Source organism: Anas platyrhynchos, chromosome 5, assembly GCF_047663525.1.
Source record: "Anas platyrhynchos isolate ZD024472 breed Pekin duck chromosome 5, IASCAAS_PekinDuck_T2T, whole genome shotgun sequence".
Lineage (NCBI taxonomy): Eukaryota > Metazoa > Chordata > Aves > Anseriformes > Anatidae > Anas > Anas platyrhynchos.
The window spans coordinates 48,474,270-48,490,209 of NC_092591.1; the positions used below are offsets into that span (position 1 = coordinate 48,474,270).

The following is a 15,940-nucleotide window of genomic DNA, read 5'->3' on the forward strand; positions in this document are numbered from 1 at the left end:
TTAGAGTTTTTTTTTTTCCCTTCTACATAACTATTTTTAAGAGAAAAATTGCACTTAGAAAAACAAAACGCAATACTTTGCATTGTCTACTTGCAGCACTTTTTCTGCACAGGCTGTGCAGGCAAGCCAAAGAACCAAGAACTAGCACAGCAGAAATAATGAGAACCATTTGAATCTAAGCAATCTTCTCCTTTCATTTCATGATCATCAAAAAGTTTTTAAAATCATTAGCCATATGTAAATATAAACAAGAAGATTCTTACCATATTAGGAATAGCTGGTTCATTTCTAAGTTAACTGTTTACATCAGACTATTTATAAATACAGAGGGAGGACGTCTTATATGGAAAGGAACTATCCCACTATGTCAGGTAAAAATCTTACAAACTCACTATGAATTGCAGAAACATAACTTTTACACAAAACTTTTATGCAATTTCCTCAGTTCTCTCAAAGCATACTGGAAAGAATTAAAAGTATCACAATGCTACTAGAATTCACATTATTGTGCCAAATTTTAAACTATGTCCCTGCAGAGCATGTGGAACAAGGCAGGGAAAGAGAAGAGAGACCTTAATCTAGAACAGTTCTTTACAGCCCCATGTTGTATGTGAGCTGACCTAGTTTTCCACATAAATTAAACACTATCAAGTCTTAGACATACATCATCGAGTTAAATTGGTGCAGACAACTATACAGACCCTCCTACTTCACAATAAATGCCTTTTTTTAGAGCAACTTCAAGATGTTCCTATAGAGTTTTATTTGACTTCAGTTACAGGATTTAAATTCATTTTACTTAAACTGGGTTAGAAATTGCTTTATTGAAATTTTTGTTTTAATGGCAAAATACACTCTGTAAAAAGTTATTTAAATAAATTTAAGTTTTTTTTTGTTGTTGTTGTTAATAGACCTTAATGCCTATCATTTGGAACTGCTCTAGACTTAATCCAGTCTCACTGAGGGAAACAGATTTTATAGATAATTTCTGCCATGTATGTTTTCAATTCCAGAGAAGCATCTTAATCTTCTTCTGACCAATTATTTGTACTTAAGAGCTTCTCTGGGACGATGCAAAAGTTCAAAACAGCTTGCAGGAGCCCATTTAGCTCTGCTTCATATGGACACATGTATTTAATCTGTCAGAAACTGACTAATTCATACTCATGAAACACCTATGACTTGCATTATTTCAAATTTACCCCAAAATTACTTTTCTTTTTTTTTTTCAGAGCATATTTTGAAAACATTTAATCTTTTTCTCCTGCCTGCATTTTTTTTTAAGGAAAAGTTACTTTTAAAATCTCCCTGAAACAATACTGTCGCTAGCCCCGTAATCATATCACACACTGAAAGACATTTAAATTCTTTATAAAATCTTGGTTTTAAAACGTATAACATTTCCAGCATTTGCAAATATTTTGCTTACCAATATCAGCTTCCCTGTGGTTCTTGATATATTCAGCAAGCTCAAAATTTCCCGCTATTATAGCCACCTGAAGGATTGCAAAAATAGCTACAATTAATATATTGTCATAAGTTAAGTATAAAAATATGTATGTTACATTATTTACAAACAACACACATATATTTTCATTTTGCAGAATGGAGTAATTGTTTGTTTCTTGGACATTTCCACTTCCATTCTGCTACTACTGTACGCAATGCATTTCTGAAACAATGCTAAGAAATTATATCACAACCTACCAAAAGCAGCACGACAAGTCCCCCAGTTACCTATTTGCTAAGGCTGCTGCACTCATGGTTGTCTCAGGTGACCACTAGAACAGCTGTGGAGATTTTCATGTTGTGGCAGTCAAAATCAACAGTGAACATTAAATACAGCATTTCCAGCACTCTCAGCACTATATTGATGCGTGGAGAATTGTACAATGGTAGGCTCTGATATGTTTAAGATATTTTTTTTTTCTTTAATTACTTCTGCCTTGCTCCTTACCTGAACAATGAAACAGGAGCTGCAGTGCAATGTACATGGGATAATCAGGAAGGAAATACCAAAAACTACAAGTAGACAGGTATCACCAAGACAGCAAAGATGACTGCAAAGGAGAAACTGCAAAAGTCTACACATAGAATTTAAAGTATTTTAATAACTGTACATCTAAAATAATCATTTTATTTTTCATGTATTTCCTAACTGCCAAAAACAGATGTGTAACTGTCTATTCCAAGTTCTCATCTAAATGAACTCAAAAAGAAACATCTCCAGTGTGTATGAGGAAGGTGATTTGCTTATTCTCTTGTTGTCTCCTCCTTTTTTCTCCTCCTTCTCCTATTTTTCCCTGAATATTCAACAGTTCATTTTTCTGCATCCATTTTGCAACTTTCTTTCCACCCAGTCTCAACGTGGCGTTCCTAATCTTGGTAATAGGGATAAACCGGGCTCACCTTTCTCACTGGAGCTTCTGCATAAACAGGGTTCAGGCAAAAACCAAAAACAAATGAAGAAAAAACAAAACAAAACAAAACAAAACAAAACAAACACCTTATTTAAGGACTTGCCTGGATATAGGGCTACTGTCAATCATGAGAAATAATAGCAAATCTCATGAAAATTCTGAACTCATTACCATGAAAGATTATCTGCTCATCTGAACCACTCCACAAATCTCAGGGATGAAGAATAATAAAAAGGAAGAAATGTTCTTTGGGAGGTGTATGGGGTAGAGTTAACATCAGTAATATTTTTGTTTATCAAGTTTGTTTATCAAGTTTTATTTTGTTTATCAAGTTTATTTTTGCTCTCACTGCAGCAAATTTCTTTGAAGGGCCAATTCTATTTACTATTAACTGAAACAAAATAATTTCAAAGTCCTCAAAAATGAAGACTATATACAAGCAACAGGATACAGACAGAAAATATTGACTCTTATGTATGTAAGAGTTTCCAAATCTGCTTTAAATGGTAGACTTGGTCCTGTTCAGTACATCTATTTCATTTAAAATAAAAATACTTCCTCGTATTTTCTTTGCTGACTATTTACACTATGCCTCATTGTGCCATTTGTGCATCTTGCGTAGACCTCAGAGTGGATTTACATATATCCTACTGCAGTGTTGGAACAGGTCTCATTAAAATGCAGTCCTACAAGGACTATTAGCTGCAGGAATGGGTAACTCTCTTAGAAAAGTGAACTCACTGCAAAACTTATAAATAAAAATAGATGGGGATTGATGACAGTCAGATTATTATGTTATTCTCCACTTTACAGTCTTTCTGGTGAGCTTGTTTTAAAACATTTATTTAGATCTGAAACTCCTATTGTATGTGAGTCTTTATGACTCAAGCCATTTCACATGAAACCTTTCTGTATGCAGTCCTAGAAACCTTTGCAAAAGGACACAGATCCAAATAAATGTTTTCAAATACAGTGGAGTAATCTCTGATTTATCTCTTGGTCCTAAGCAAGCAGAAGCTGGTTTAAGGAGAGACAGGCTGATTTAGTTCAGATTGTAAAGTCTACTCGCTAGTAAAGTACAAGCAAGCCTTCAAAAAAATTACCATGTTTTAAGAATAATACAGTATTAGAATGACTTTCCATTTATTTTTTTTTAAGCTTTATTTGGTATCACTTGAACATAGCGTTTATCATTTTTATGTCCTGAATCCAAGGTGTCTGTCCCCCCCCACACACCTTTTTATATTGCTACTTTCAGGTTCTGATGTTTTTCTCTGTGAATTTTTTATTTTGTTACAAAATTCTATCCAACATAACAGGTAAATATAGCAATTAAGTTTGTTTCTCATTTCAAGGGCATATATGACAGCACAAACTCTAATCCATATTTAAACAGTTCCTAGCAGTTATACTTAACAGGTATATGTTTGTTTTAAAATAATCTTCAGTAGACAGCTATGAGTGAAGCATGGGCAATATAATAATTTTCGTTTTCTAAATAATTGACCCACATACAACACCACCACACTTACTAGTGATAATCATGTAATTATTTTCTGATTACAATATGAAAAGCAAGAAAATGTTTTGCTTTGGGCACTTCTCAGTTGTGTTACATCTAATGATGGAGTCTTGCAAGCAAAATGCATTAGTGTGAATCAATAATGCTGGTTCTAATCAATCCCACTTCTGTTTCAAGACTGCAGTTGACTCAGAGGTATCATAAGATTTCTGTATGACATAATATCTACAAAGATCAGGGAGGTCAGACAGAGTTAGATTGATATGGTGGAGCATTGCCACCTCATCACCAATAGCAATAATTATCCATCTGAAAATTACTACTTTAACCATTAGTCAGAACACCTTTATTCCAGGAACTACTAATGAAAATAATCTCCTTCTCAGCATGGATAATGTATCAGAATCTGGCCCCAAGCCTTCAATGCCCAGCTTCTAAAGTGTAACTCACAATTCTCCTTGGCCAATGGCACTATGTAAGTAACAATAAAGTTGTTCAACAACACCCGTTTAACCTCACATTCTGCAGCCTGCCACATAAAAGCAACATTTGTGTATACATAAGGGGTTTCTTTACATTTTAAGCAAGCAATAGTACCTTTCATCAGCATGCAAAATTCAAGCAGGGAATTCAGCAGTGACAGGCAGCTTGCTAGACAGCCGCCATGTTACTCAAATGAAAGAATTTTTGATACAGAGAAGATTTTAAAACTCAAGTATAAACATGCTGTTCAAGTCATAATCACATTTTATTGCTTAAAAAAAAAAAAAAAAAAAAAAAAGATAGTACCAGATAGCTGACAGACAGCTTGACAGAGAATTGTTTCTGAATCAAGCAGTAGATTCAGCAAGCTCTAGGTATCATCTCTTTCAATTCAATTTCTTTCAATTCAGTAAAAACACGATGTAAAATTCTAACAGCAAAAATGAAGGCAAGTATGTTAAGATCTAAAGAAAGCAAGAAAAAGTAAAAAAGTACAAATATTTCTTGGCATAATGTCAATGTACTTCATTTGAATTTGATGGGTAAAGAGTGTGGGAGAAAGTGACGTCAGTGAAAAATCTGAAAGATACAAAATTATATTCATTCAATTTTTACAGTTGCAAACTATAAAACACAGCAGTCAACACCTCTTTCCTACCAAAATTTGTCTTGAACCAAAGTTCTAGTTTGTTCAGACAAGCCTGTTAATGTGAATTCATTAGGACAAGAGAATGGTCTTTGCAAGATTAAAGCAAAGGGCTTCAACCAGTTCAAACTGAATCCAAATTAAAGTGGTGTAATATCTTCCTTTGATGAAGACAAAAACTAAAGTGAAAAGTAATTGAAAATCTGCAATGGTACTGAATTGTGTTGTACTTTAAAACAAAAATACTAATGTAATTTTATGAAAAATAATGGAGTTTGGTATTCTACACCCTTGATAATTGACATGTTTTCAGATAGCCTTATTTTGCTTGCAAGGATGTTCTGCAGTCAAGTGCTAGATTTCTACTTGGCAAGAAATGTCAGGGAAGAAGGTTTTGTTTGCTTTTTGAGGGTCACAAAACTTCTCGGCAGTGAAAAGGAAGCACAAGCAGCAAAACTACTGAGAAAGTTTCTTACAATTCCAGTGGGAATTGGATTGTAGTCATCAAAATGCATCACATGCATGTTTCCAGACATGAAATATTACCATGAAAGCCTGGAGCTAGCACTTTATAACTAGAAGCTATCTACAGGTTCAGCTATGCTGAAGCTTCAAAAATTGCAGCTTTTTAAAACAGCATATACAGCAGTCTTACGATATTTCAGGTTCATGTCCTCAGTAAAATTATCCTGCAAAACTTGATAAAGCCTGGTTACTGCATTTTCCCAAAAAGTCACTCATCTACAATTTTCACTAAAATCTGTATTTTTTGCCCTATTTTTAAAGTGTATATTTACTTTGCATTAGCTCTAGACTCAGAAAGACTGCACCTGCAGCATCCCAGCATGGTGTCAATCAAAGTCCAGTTGAAAAGCACGACTAAGTAGTTCAAGTGCAGTGCTTTCAGATCCAAAGTAGGATCTTTATCTGCTGCACTGACATTTGGTTGGGATCTCTGCCACATACTCAGCTGTGCAACAGATATAACAGAAACTCTCTTGGTTTTCATATCATGATTAGAGGCAATCTTATATGAAAGACAGTAACCAAAGTGAACCATTTATCAGCTCCCTGCCCTCCAAGTTTAATCTACCACAGTAAGAATGTTGATATAGACACCTAATTATTTTCTAACTACATTTGATTACATACATGGCTAACCTGAATAAGTACATACACTTACAACAGGGAAGTGAGCAGAAACTACCACTAAGCCTGAAGACCTATCTGAGTAGGAGGTAACTCACAACAAAATAAAGTAGGGCAAACCCATGCAGATAGAATGGCAGTATCATCTCCTAGTTCCACGATGCGCTGTCTTCATAATGTCACCCTAACAAAATGTTAATGGAGTCACTGAAACAGGTCATAGCAGAGTTGCACTCAGATGGCTGTGAAGCACCAGGCCATGGGGTTTGTGACCCCCTGGGCAAGGCAGCCAAGCGGAGCTGAGAGTCGGCTGTTACTGTCAGGGTATGCAGAGCAGAGCGTGACCAGCAGCTGTGTGTTTACACTGATATTTGCTTTGCCTTGGGAGAAGCAAAGCTTGTTACAGTACCCCATCGTCTCTCTGTCTCACAAACAGATGTTTCTTTTCAAACCCAACCGGTTACAGTGGCTTACTGTTCGTCATGCCAGGCAATCCCAGATGCTCTGTCACCAATTCAGTGAAGATGGGGATGATTTTAATCCACACGTGGCTAGTTGCTATGGATGGTAACTAAGTGGCAGCTCAGTGAAGCAGAAACTTGAATGAATGAAGTATCTGCAATGCTTAGGCTGGGCTAGGGGACCAGGCAGAGGACAAGGGCACTCTGCAACTGCTGCTCCACACAAGGACCACACAACTGGACAAGGAGCACAAGACTAACTGTTGAGGCACTGTTAGAAGGGTACTTCTTTCTCCTGACACAGCATTATTCTCATCTTCTGGTTTTCTGGTATTTACAGCGAGGAACATTCCCTCTGGATACAGGCAGTTTTAAGGTTGGCTTTCAGAAGTCAAGATTAAAGATTCAAGGCATATGGTTAATTCTGCTTTCTTGACTCATTTTCCCTGAAGAAATCTTGGGGAATGAAGGCAAATAAGACTACTTCATGTATACATTGGAGACTGACAGATGCCCAGTGACAGGTTTTAGCAGGAGAAAGATTCATAAACGTTTTCAGACACTGGACTAGATAGAAGTAGCAGTACTGTCTCACAGAAGTTTCCCTATTCAGCCTTGTAAGTGCAGTTGTCAATATATCAATTACATACCCTCAAGCATTTAGATTAAGCATTTAGATTTTTGGAATTGTGATTAATGCAGTGTTTTTGTTCCTTTCGGGAAACTGGAAATTACATATACACTTTACCTGTCACTAACCTTTCACAATTGATTTTTTCTGCTCTTGAAATGTATCACAGGTAGAGATTATATTAAATTAGTATAAGATCATTGTAGCCTCTTAGCAAATACGATTTTAGAGGTTAGTCCCTGAAAGGCAACTGCCGCGATTAAATCACATTATTACTGTTTGGAACAAACTGCTCCCCACAATAAGAAAAAAAAATAGGAAACTAAAAAAGAAACTGAAGTTGTCCCCTCTTAAGCCCAGCCAATGAACTTTGACAAAATTTCTACATGGAAATAAGGACTGTATCTCATGGTTCATTAATGTTTCACTGTCAATCAAGGCTGCTGAACTTCCTTCTGCACATGCTTAAATTTCAGACCAGGCAAGACATAAAGCTTTAAAATGCTCTGCCTAAATGGAGAACGGAGGAAGCTGTTTGGGCTGCAGCTGCAATTCACAATAAGCAGTTCACGATGAAACAGCCAGCACGCCCCACCTGCTTTTTCTCCCCCTTCTCTTTTTTTCCGGACAATTTCACTTTTCTGATGAAAGTACATTTCATTATTCTTCCCTTCAGGGCTGATGTTTCACCCTTGCATTGTCTCTGCTATCCAGCAGTGCTTGCAAAATGATGGTCTTTCAAGCAAGCTTGAAATAGCAATGAGCTCAGGTATGGTACTATACATTAAAGGAGACAGCTTTATCCCAGGACAAAAAGTGACTTTACTCATCCTCAGGCAAGCAGGGGAAACAGATACAACTTCTCTGAGTCTTATATACACTGCGTTGTTCGTATGCCTAGGAAGAACTGGAAGAAAAAGATGATAGAACCCTGCACCCTGATAGAACCATATGGAGAGTGACCATAAGATTCTCCAGAAATTGTTTTCCACTCAAGTCATAGACTTATAAAATTATAATTTATTTAGTATACTACAAAACACTACAGTATGGTGAAAATAGAAGAAACTCCATTCAGACAGCTATCATCATTATGCGATAGGATTCACAACCAATGAAGACGGGTGAGAAATTATCACAAGGAAGGAACAGTTGGGGTCACTTCCTTAACAAAGAGGCTGCCTGAATAGCTCTTCCACGTGTCTTAATTGTGACATGATTTATTAACATTAAAAATATCAGAAATTTTATAATTTTTAATGAGCACAAATTTCCAGATTAGAAAAAAAAAAAAAGCCAACAACTCGCTCAGCAGTTAAAATATCAAATAAGGTGTAATAATCCAACAGCATGATGACCTCTAAACCATTCTGTTATAATTGTAATCTTTGGACACAGACACCTTTTTAATTTGATATGAAAATATAACGGTGCTTACTGTGGAGCAATGAAAAAGCAATGTAGTTCAATGTATTTCTATCATGTCCACCTGAAAGAAAAGCCCTCCCCAATAAAACTAAGAGGTAAAGGCTTTTCAGAGTCTAAAGCCACTTTGAAATCTGTCACTTTGCACTATCAAGTATGCAGTATTCATCCACAAGGATGTTAGAAAGTTAAATTTAGGTTAAGTGTGATGCCCTTGTTCTCATGTATGACTGTGTATGTCCAGGCTGCACATACCACAATGAGGTTACATTCCTGATAAACAGTGACACAAAAATCATATAGTACCCACTGCAGACTCAGAAAAAAATCTTAAATTGATATGCGTTAGTTGCTCTCACATATGAGCAGCATGTAGATTTTAAAACTCTCTTCAGTGGTACAGATGGAGTTTGGTTTGGAAAAGCATGAAGCAATCTGCGTTCTGAATTTCTTTTCCATAGGTGTGGGAGAAAAACGTACTTATCAAGCATTACTGGTTTCTTGCCCAATTTCAAAGAGCTTTTAAAAATAATTGAATAATAAATTATATAAATATAAAAGCATATTTAAAACTAATTTTCCTTTGGAAACAGATTTTCATGTAATATCTTAGCAAAATATAATAGTTTTAGTTATTTTCAATTAAAGAAGACATTAGGAATTCCAATAAAGCAAAAATTGTATTTTCTGAACCAGCTGGAACATTCTGTGCAGTTACAATAACCATATAGTCTCAAATACAAATGCTGAATAATCATGAATTCTGCAATTTACATCCCAAAAGCAAAGGGCAAAGCAGCATCCTACATTTTGCAGTAATATAGATTACAGTTGATTCTTGAGATTGAGGCTATAATATTTTAAAATAAAACTTATTTTTTTTAGTTTATCTTGTTATACAATAAAACCAAATATTTTATTAATATACTATTAATATCACTATTTCACGTTCTTTTTCTAATAGCTCTCTTGAATACATATAAAATGGATGATAAAAAACAGAACCTCAGAAAGATATATATGCTTACACTATGGAAACATATTTTTTTCATTTCCACTCCAAAACTTTTTATTAAAAGTAATCAGTTTTAAAGTTGAGATATAATAAATATAATTAGAAATATGTCAGAAGCACATTACTACTTTGAGAATTTTATAATTGTGCAATATTTTGTATAGATAAGGTAATCATATTTTTCTGAGACTATGTGAGTTGTAAAAGGTTTTACTCAAATTGAGAAAGTTTTAAAATATTGGAATTTGAAGTTTTATTTCAGGTATAACACTTTTCAGGTTTCAGTAAAACTCATTGGAATAAGATGTGTAAGACACATGTAGAATAAGCAAAGCAGAAAAAAATAATATTATTTTCGTTAAATAGTAGTCAGTAAAGATTTATATTAAGTGCAGGAATAGCCTACATCTCTGTCAGGACAATAAAAAGCTGGCAGTTTTTTCTAAAATTACTCTATAGTAATGTCATTAAAGTATATAAGTAAAAAAACTGTACTCAGCATTTTCATACATGCTTTTTTCCTGGACAGAAAATAATTCTTAACTGTTGTAATTATATAATGTAATACAAGACCAGTATTTTCCATTTTGAAAGGAACTAACTTTGTATATTAATATATCTCTTGTCCAGTAGATGGCAAAGTATCAGCAACAGTCACCTTCAATTTTCTTGAAATTTGCTTAATTTAAGCCCCAAAGTACAGTATATTTTTTTTTCCTTCTAGCTGCTGCTTTCTATTTCATTGGATAGCAGGATTAGCTTTACCTTTTGGATGTTTTCTGTATATTATCTGCTTGAAAGACAATTTCATCTTCATCAGCTCTTGATACAACAAAGCACAATAATGTTACTATCCTTTAAATAGTCCTTTGAAGACAGTTTCTTCACCACTGAAATTTTTTTCTCCAAAAGCATGCTGCTGCTACTGTTCCCAAATTTGCCAGCACATGTTAGCATACTGTGTACAAAAATCTCTTAGCAACAATATCTTAGTGTCTAACATTTTCCTTCTTCCAACTATGATTCATGGAACCATCTGTAGTCAGATATTGACATGCAGTATCTTAAAATAGATACCTTGCATTTGCTTAACAACTAGTTTTAGCAGCTGAAAATATAAATTATGGGAAAGGGCCAATATTTCTTTGAGGCTCTTCATCATTCCCTTGATCATTTTACCACTGTTTAAGCAAGGATTTGCCACGATCACATCGCCTCAGTATTAAGGTCACAGCATTGTGCTTTCCATAGCGCAGCAGCATGAAGTTCTGCTGTGCTGGGTGCAGTCCTTTACATACGCCCTCAAAGCTCTCTATGTAGCAGCCTGGGCGAGAGCCACCTGGTGACCTGACTCTGTTAATATTAATCAAAGACAAGACTTTAAAACTGTAAAGTATTGCTACATTAAGATCTAAGCATTTTATTGTTTTTAATAGCCTTGGAACCTAAGCTTCACGGAAGGTGTCCCACAACAGGTGGAAAAAGCTCAGCAACACACTGGGCAATAACAAAAAGACTTTTGCAGCATCAGTACTGTAGGGAATGCAAAGATGTCCTGAAGCTCACTAAGGGAATGCAATAAAGATTACAACCACAGCTTCCTGAGCAGTGCTTTTGCTTCCTAAAATTCTTAGAAAGTGTTTTTTTTTTTTGTGTGTTTTTCTTGTTTGTTTGTTTGTTTTAGAAGAAAAAGCATCTTGTTTTCAGCTACAGCAAATTGCAAGAATTATCTATCAGTAGCTAAAGATTTTGCAGTTATTTGTTGCAATGCAGTGTGCAATTTCATATAACTTAAAATAATTGTACGGTGCTAAAATCAAGTAATGTTAATTAAATTAAATTATATTAAATGGAGAAGATCATATGGAAAGAATTGGTAGTATGGGGTTTGAGCAAAAATCTTGAGCAAAATGTGAGGAATACAATTCCATGCCAGGGAAATGAGAGTATTAACAACTTCAAGGAACTAGGATTTTACCATAAAGATTTTTGTGTAACTGAAATGTAAAAAACAATCAAACATTCAGTTATACAACAATGGGCATCCAAATACATATGTACTAAAGCGAGTATTACCAAAAACATACATTGCAAGCATAACACCCTCAGTACAAGTTCATTGCTAAAGTTCTGGGTTTGCTTGCAGATTTTACAGTCCCTCTGGGTCTTCGGTAATTCACTCATGAATTACCACGAGCCATGAAACACTGCCAGAGTTGACAAGCACAGTGAATTCAAGTCAAAATTAAAAGAAGGCTATTACACTAACCAACCTTGCTTTGGTCTTTCTTTCTCCTGTGGTACTGTCTTAGCCAGGGCTCTACACCGGCTGGACGTCTAAAGTGCCTTTAGGCAGCCAAGCTCATTTTCAAGTAACCTTAATATGATTTAAAAAGTAGAATGTGTATTTTACTGTACGCTGTCCTTTCATGAAGATACACAGCCATTTTCTTAAAACTTAATTGTTCTTACTCATGAATAAGCCATGCCCGAATACCCTCAGATTAAGCTAAGCTTGCATGGACAGCAAGATAAAAAATATAAGTCCTTTCCTCACAACATGCAAGCAAATCACTTCTAAATTATCTCACTCTCTCAGCTTTGAAATGCAAACTTAACTCCTATGACAAAAGGATCCCGTGTTATGCAAGAATTAGCTTGCCAGGAACGGGCAAGTCAACTAAAGTTACCATGAAACATGTCAGGCAGCAAAAACAAATGTGCTGGTGAATTCATCCCAGGCACAACTTCCCTGCTTCACATCACTCTTTTATTCCCTTCTATTTCCTTAGATGAGAAATAACTAATATTTTTAGGTTACCCTACTTTATACAGATTGTGGTAAGCCTCCTCCTCGGTCACTACACATATTAGGAAATTTAATGTTTTTTTCTATACTAAAAGTAGGAAAAAAATATGTCTTTTTTCTGCTTCTCTGCTAAAAAGCTATCCAGCAAGTTGTTCTCAAGGAAGATGCACTTTTCTACGCTTGTGTTTCAATAATTAATATGAGAAGGAAAAAGCAGACAGTATGATACACGCGTTTACAATTACAGACTCATTCCACATGAAAATCTAGCTCAGGCTGGAAAGAGCCATCAGAAGCCAGTTATTGCATAATCCCCATTACTGCTACATGGGTGAGCAGCAGTTCCAAAGAAGTATTTATTAAAAGCAGATAAAGCCAGGTTGCAGCATCAGATGAATTAGATAAGTCACAGACAGTAATAAAATTGACTTAATTTTCTTTTTTTTTTTTCTCCCCAATAATATGTTAAATCAGAAAGCCATGAAATGCAATCTTCTTCTGCAGAAGCTTTTTAGAAAAAGACTAAGAAAGTATGCTGTGTGGTGGATTTTGCTTTCCCTGAAATCACAGTCAACATTGGGTTATGCAAAGAATGCAGCTGAAGTGTGGACAGGTGTGCCCTGCTGTAGGGTGCAAGCTTTCACCTCTGAACGCAGGCCTGCCTCATAGAGAAGGCAAAATTAGTGGTTACTTCCCAAAATACTTTCAGAAAAAAAATGTCTTCCTACTCAGGGTAGGCAAGAGATACTGATAACTATTTCACAGTGAAAACTGCTTATGAGATTCAGTTCTGCAAACAGCGCTGTTTAATAACACAGTGCAGTTTAAACTGCTACCCCAAATGGACAAAAATGCCTTTTGAAAGCCCTTCGGACAAAACGTACCAAGCTAATAAAATACAATGATTATCTTATCTAATACATTTGGTGGATTCATTCCAAACTCAATGGATTATCCAGAACAAAACCTCTGGAAACAGTAGCCTAGTAAAAGTCAGTGCTGATGGGAATGGACATGGGACTGCAGCGTATACCAACTGTTCGTCACAAGCACCCTCTTCAAACTGGCAGTGCAACAAGATTCACGGTCTCTCCTAAAGGTACAGGTCTGTCCTAAAGCCCCTTCCTTTTTATAATCAACAAGGACTCACTCAGATATTACCAGAAATTAACACTGAATAGCCTGTATATTCCTGCAAAACAAGAGATCATGCCAGCACATCACCTGTCCATCAATCATAATCATGAATTGGTATTTGCAGGCCTGATGTGCCTGTGATCCCAGTCAAGAGCTGTGCTTAGCTGAGTGGGTGCAAAGCAAAAAGATCGTCATTGACCTGAAATGCAAGCTAAGTTGTGACAATCCACTCAAATACAAGCACACAGAGAACAGCAGGACACTGCTGGGCATCCTGGCAGAAGTAGCCTCAGCTCAAGAGGTAGAGAAATTTCTCTGAAATATCTAGTTCATTAGCATCAACTAATTCAATCAGTGTTACTAGGGCTTTTACATACAGATTATAGTGGCACACAAAATCTAATAATGTACTAGGTATTTAGTAGAGAAACTGAATAGTATTAACATCTCAAAATAACACCATGTAACAGCAGTAAGAAAAGTTTAAATGTAGTAGATTAGTGCAAGCATGCTTATCTATAGTTTGTGAACCAGATTTCCCATATGATTTATCCTTCTTTATACCACATATATTGGTCCTGGCATCAAGACGTCATAAAAGAACCACATCTCTCATTTTTCCCGCAGTTAAATCTGGAGCAGAGCCTGCTATAATACACTTTTCTGTAGGAGAACTGAAGGGAAAAAAAAAAAAAAAAAAAAAAGCACTAGCTATCTGTCACTCTCTGGATGTTCATACAGTTCCTACCATTTCCATTTCAAGACACGTAAAATCCTGGCAATGATGTAATTCAAATAAATGGATATTTTATATTAATCTTGTTCATCCTAGCCTTAGGACTAATGGTGGGCTAGGGAGATTTGTTGTTGTTTTTACTTGGAGACAAAAATCTGCTTTATACCAATAAAAGAACAAAAACAGCCACTTATAGACAAAATAATCAAAGTATTTACAATGACAAGATTTACTGTGCTCTTTATAGTTACAGAAAAAACATGCAGAGTTGCCACAGCTGACATTTTACAAGGATAAGACAAGCTATGTGCGACTATTCAGTTATGATCGGGCTAGTTAAGAACTTACCCTTGTTGCCTTCCGTTCTGGGATACAATACAAATAAAATAATAGGAGCAATATTTAAACTTTCTATCAAAATCCTATAATTAAATTACAGTTATACAGATCTTCATTGTCTCTTGCAACCTCCCTCCTTACAGCTCATCGCAACTGCACTGCACACCAGGCTCGCTCGCTTGGAGCAACAACAGGTAGTGACCCTTACAATTTCATTTGCTTTATTTCCTTTTTATAACCTAGTTTCAGCTGCTTCTCAGCTTTTTGAAGTTTATCCACTTGGTAGGAAAAAAAAAAAAAAAAAAAAAAAAAAAAAACAGAAAAAAAAATAGATCAGCTCCTAGCTACCTCAGGGACATGCTGTTTCCCAGTGAAATACTGCTGTGAGGGAGGACACCTGAGGCATTTCAGCTGGACTATCTGAGTGGGGAGAGAAAGCTCAAAGGGGAAGATAAGAGGTCTGGGATCCTTTACACAGAGCACAATACAAATCACAGACACTCCTCCAGAAGTCTGCAGCCACATAACTATGCAGCAACAACCAACTTTTTTTTTCCCCGTCCCAAAAAGACACATTCTGTGGTATTTTTAGCATCTCCAAGTGTGGCAATATTTTGTCTTTCTCAATAAAAGATAATCACATATTTTAGTTTCTTTGTGTCCCAGTTTTCAAAAGTAGCTGCAGTATCTTCAGAAGTAGGGGGCAGAAGCATCATAGCTGCCCCAAGTTCCCAGCCGCAGTATCACATACCTCTTTGTTGTCACCAACTGTATAATGAACCAAAAATTGATCCTTGGTAATTGTACTTTGTGTGCTGCTAAGAAGTGTCTGCCTAACAGCTTGTCAATGCTTCAAAATTGACAATAGCAGGAAACCTACTGGCACTTGAGGTCACCTCTAACTTGCCATTGGACACTTTTCTCTTGGAAGTGTTGCTTGGAAGAACAACTTGTATCCCGGCTATTCTCGGGAATACTTTCATTTGGCAACATTTCCCCTAATACTCTAACAGATACCATATCAGCACAACAAAGGCATAAATATGCTGGAGGTGATGTATGGGATTCCCAAAAAGCCTTTTTCTCAAATGAGAACATGTGTTCCTCTATAAATAGCTCTTCAAGGTAAGTGATGAGAAAACATGTCATAACTAATCATTGTTTGCA

At 35.9% G+C, this 15,940-nt stretch overlaps 1 protein-coding gene across 2 annotated transcripts in view; it reads right to left on the reverse strand.

The window, feature by feature from the left end:
• Window positions 1–15,940, reverse strand: part of SHANK2 (SH3 and multiple ankyrin repeat domains 2) — a 351,046-nt gene that overhangs the window by 268,843 nt on the left and 66,263 nt on the right. For both annotated transcript variants that reach the window (XM_072038992.1, XM_072038993.1), the window contains exon 12: window positions 1,430–1,496. In XM_072038992.1, the coding sequence (XP_071895093.1) occupies window positions 1,430–1,496 (67 nt within the window). The remainder of the gene's footprint in view (window positions 1–1,429; window positions 1,497–15,940) is intronic.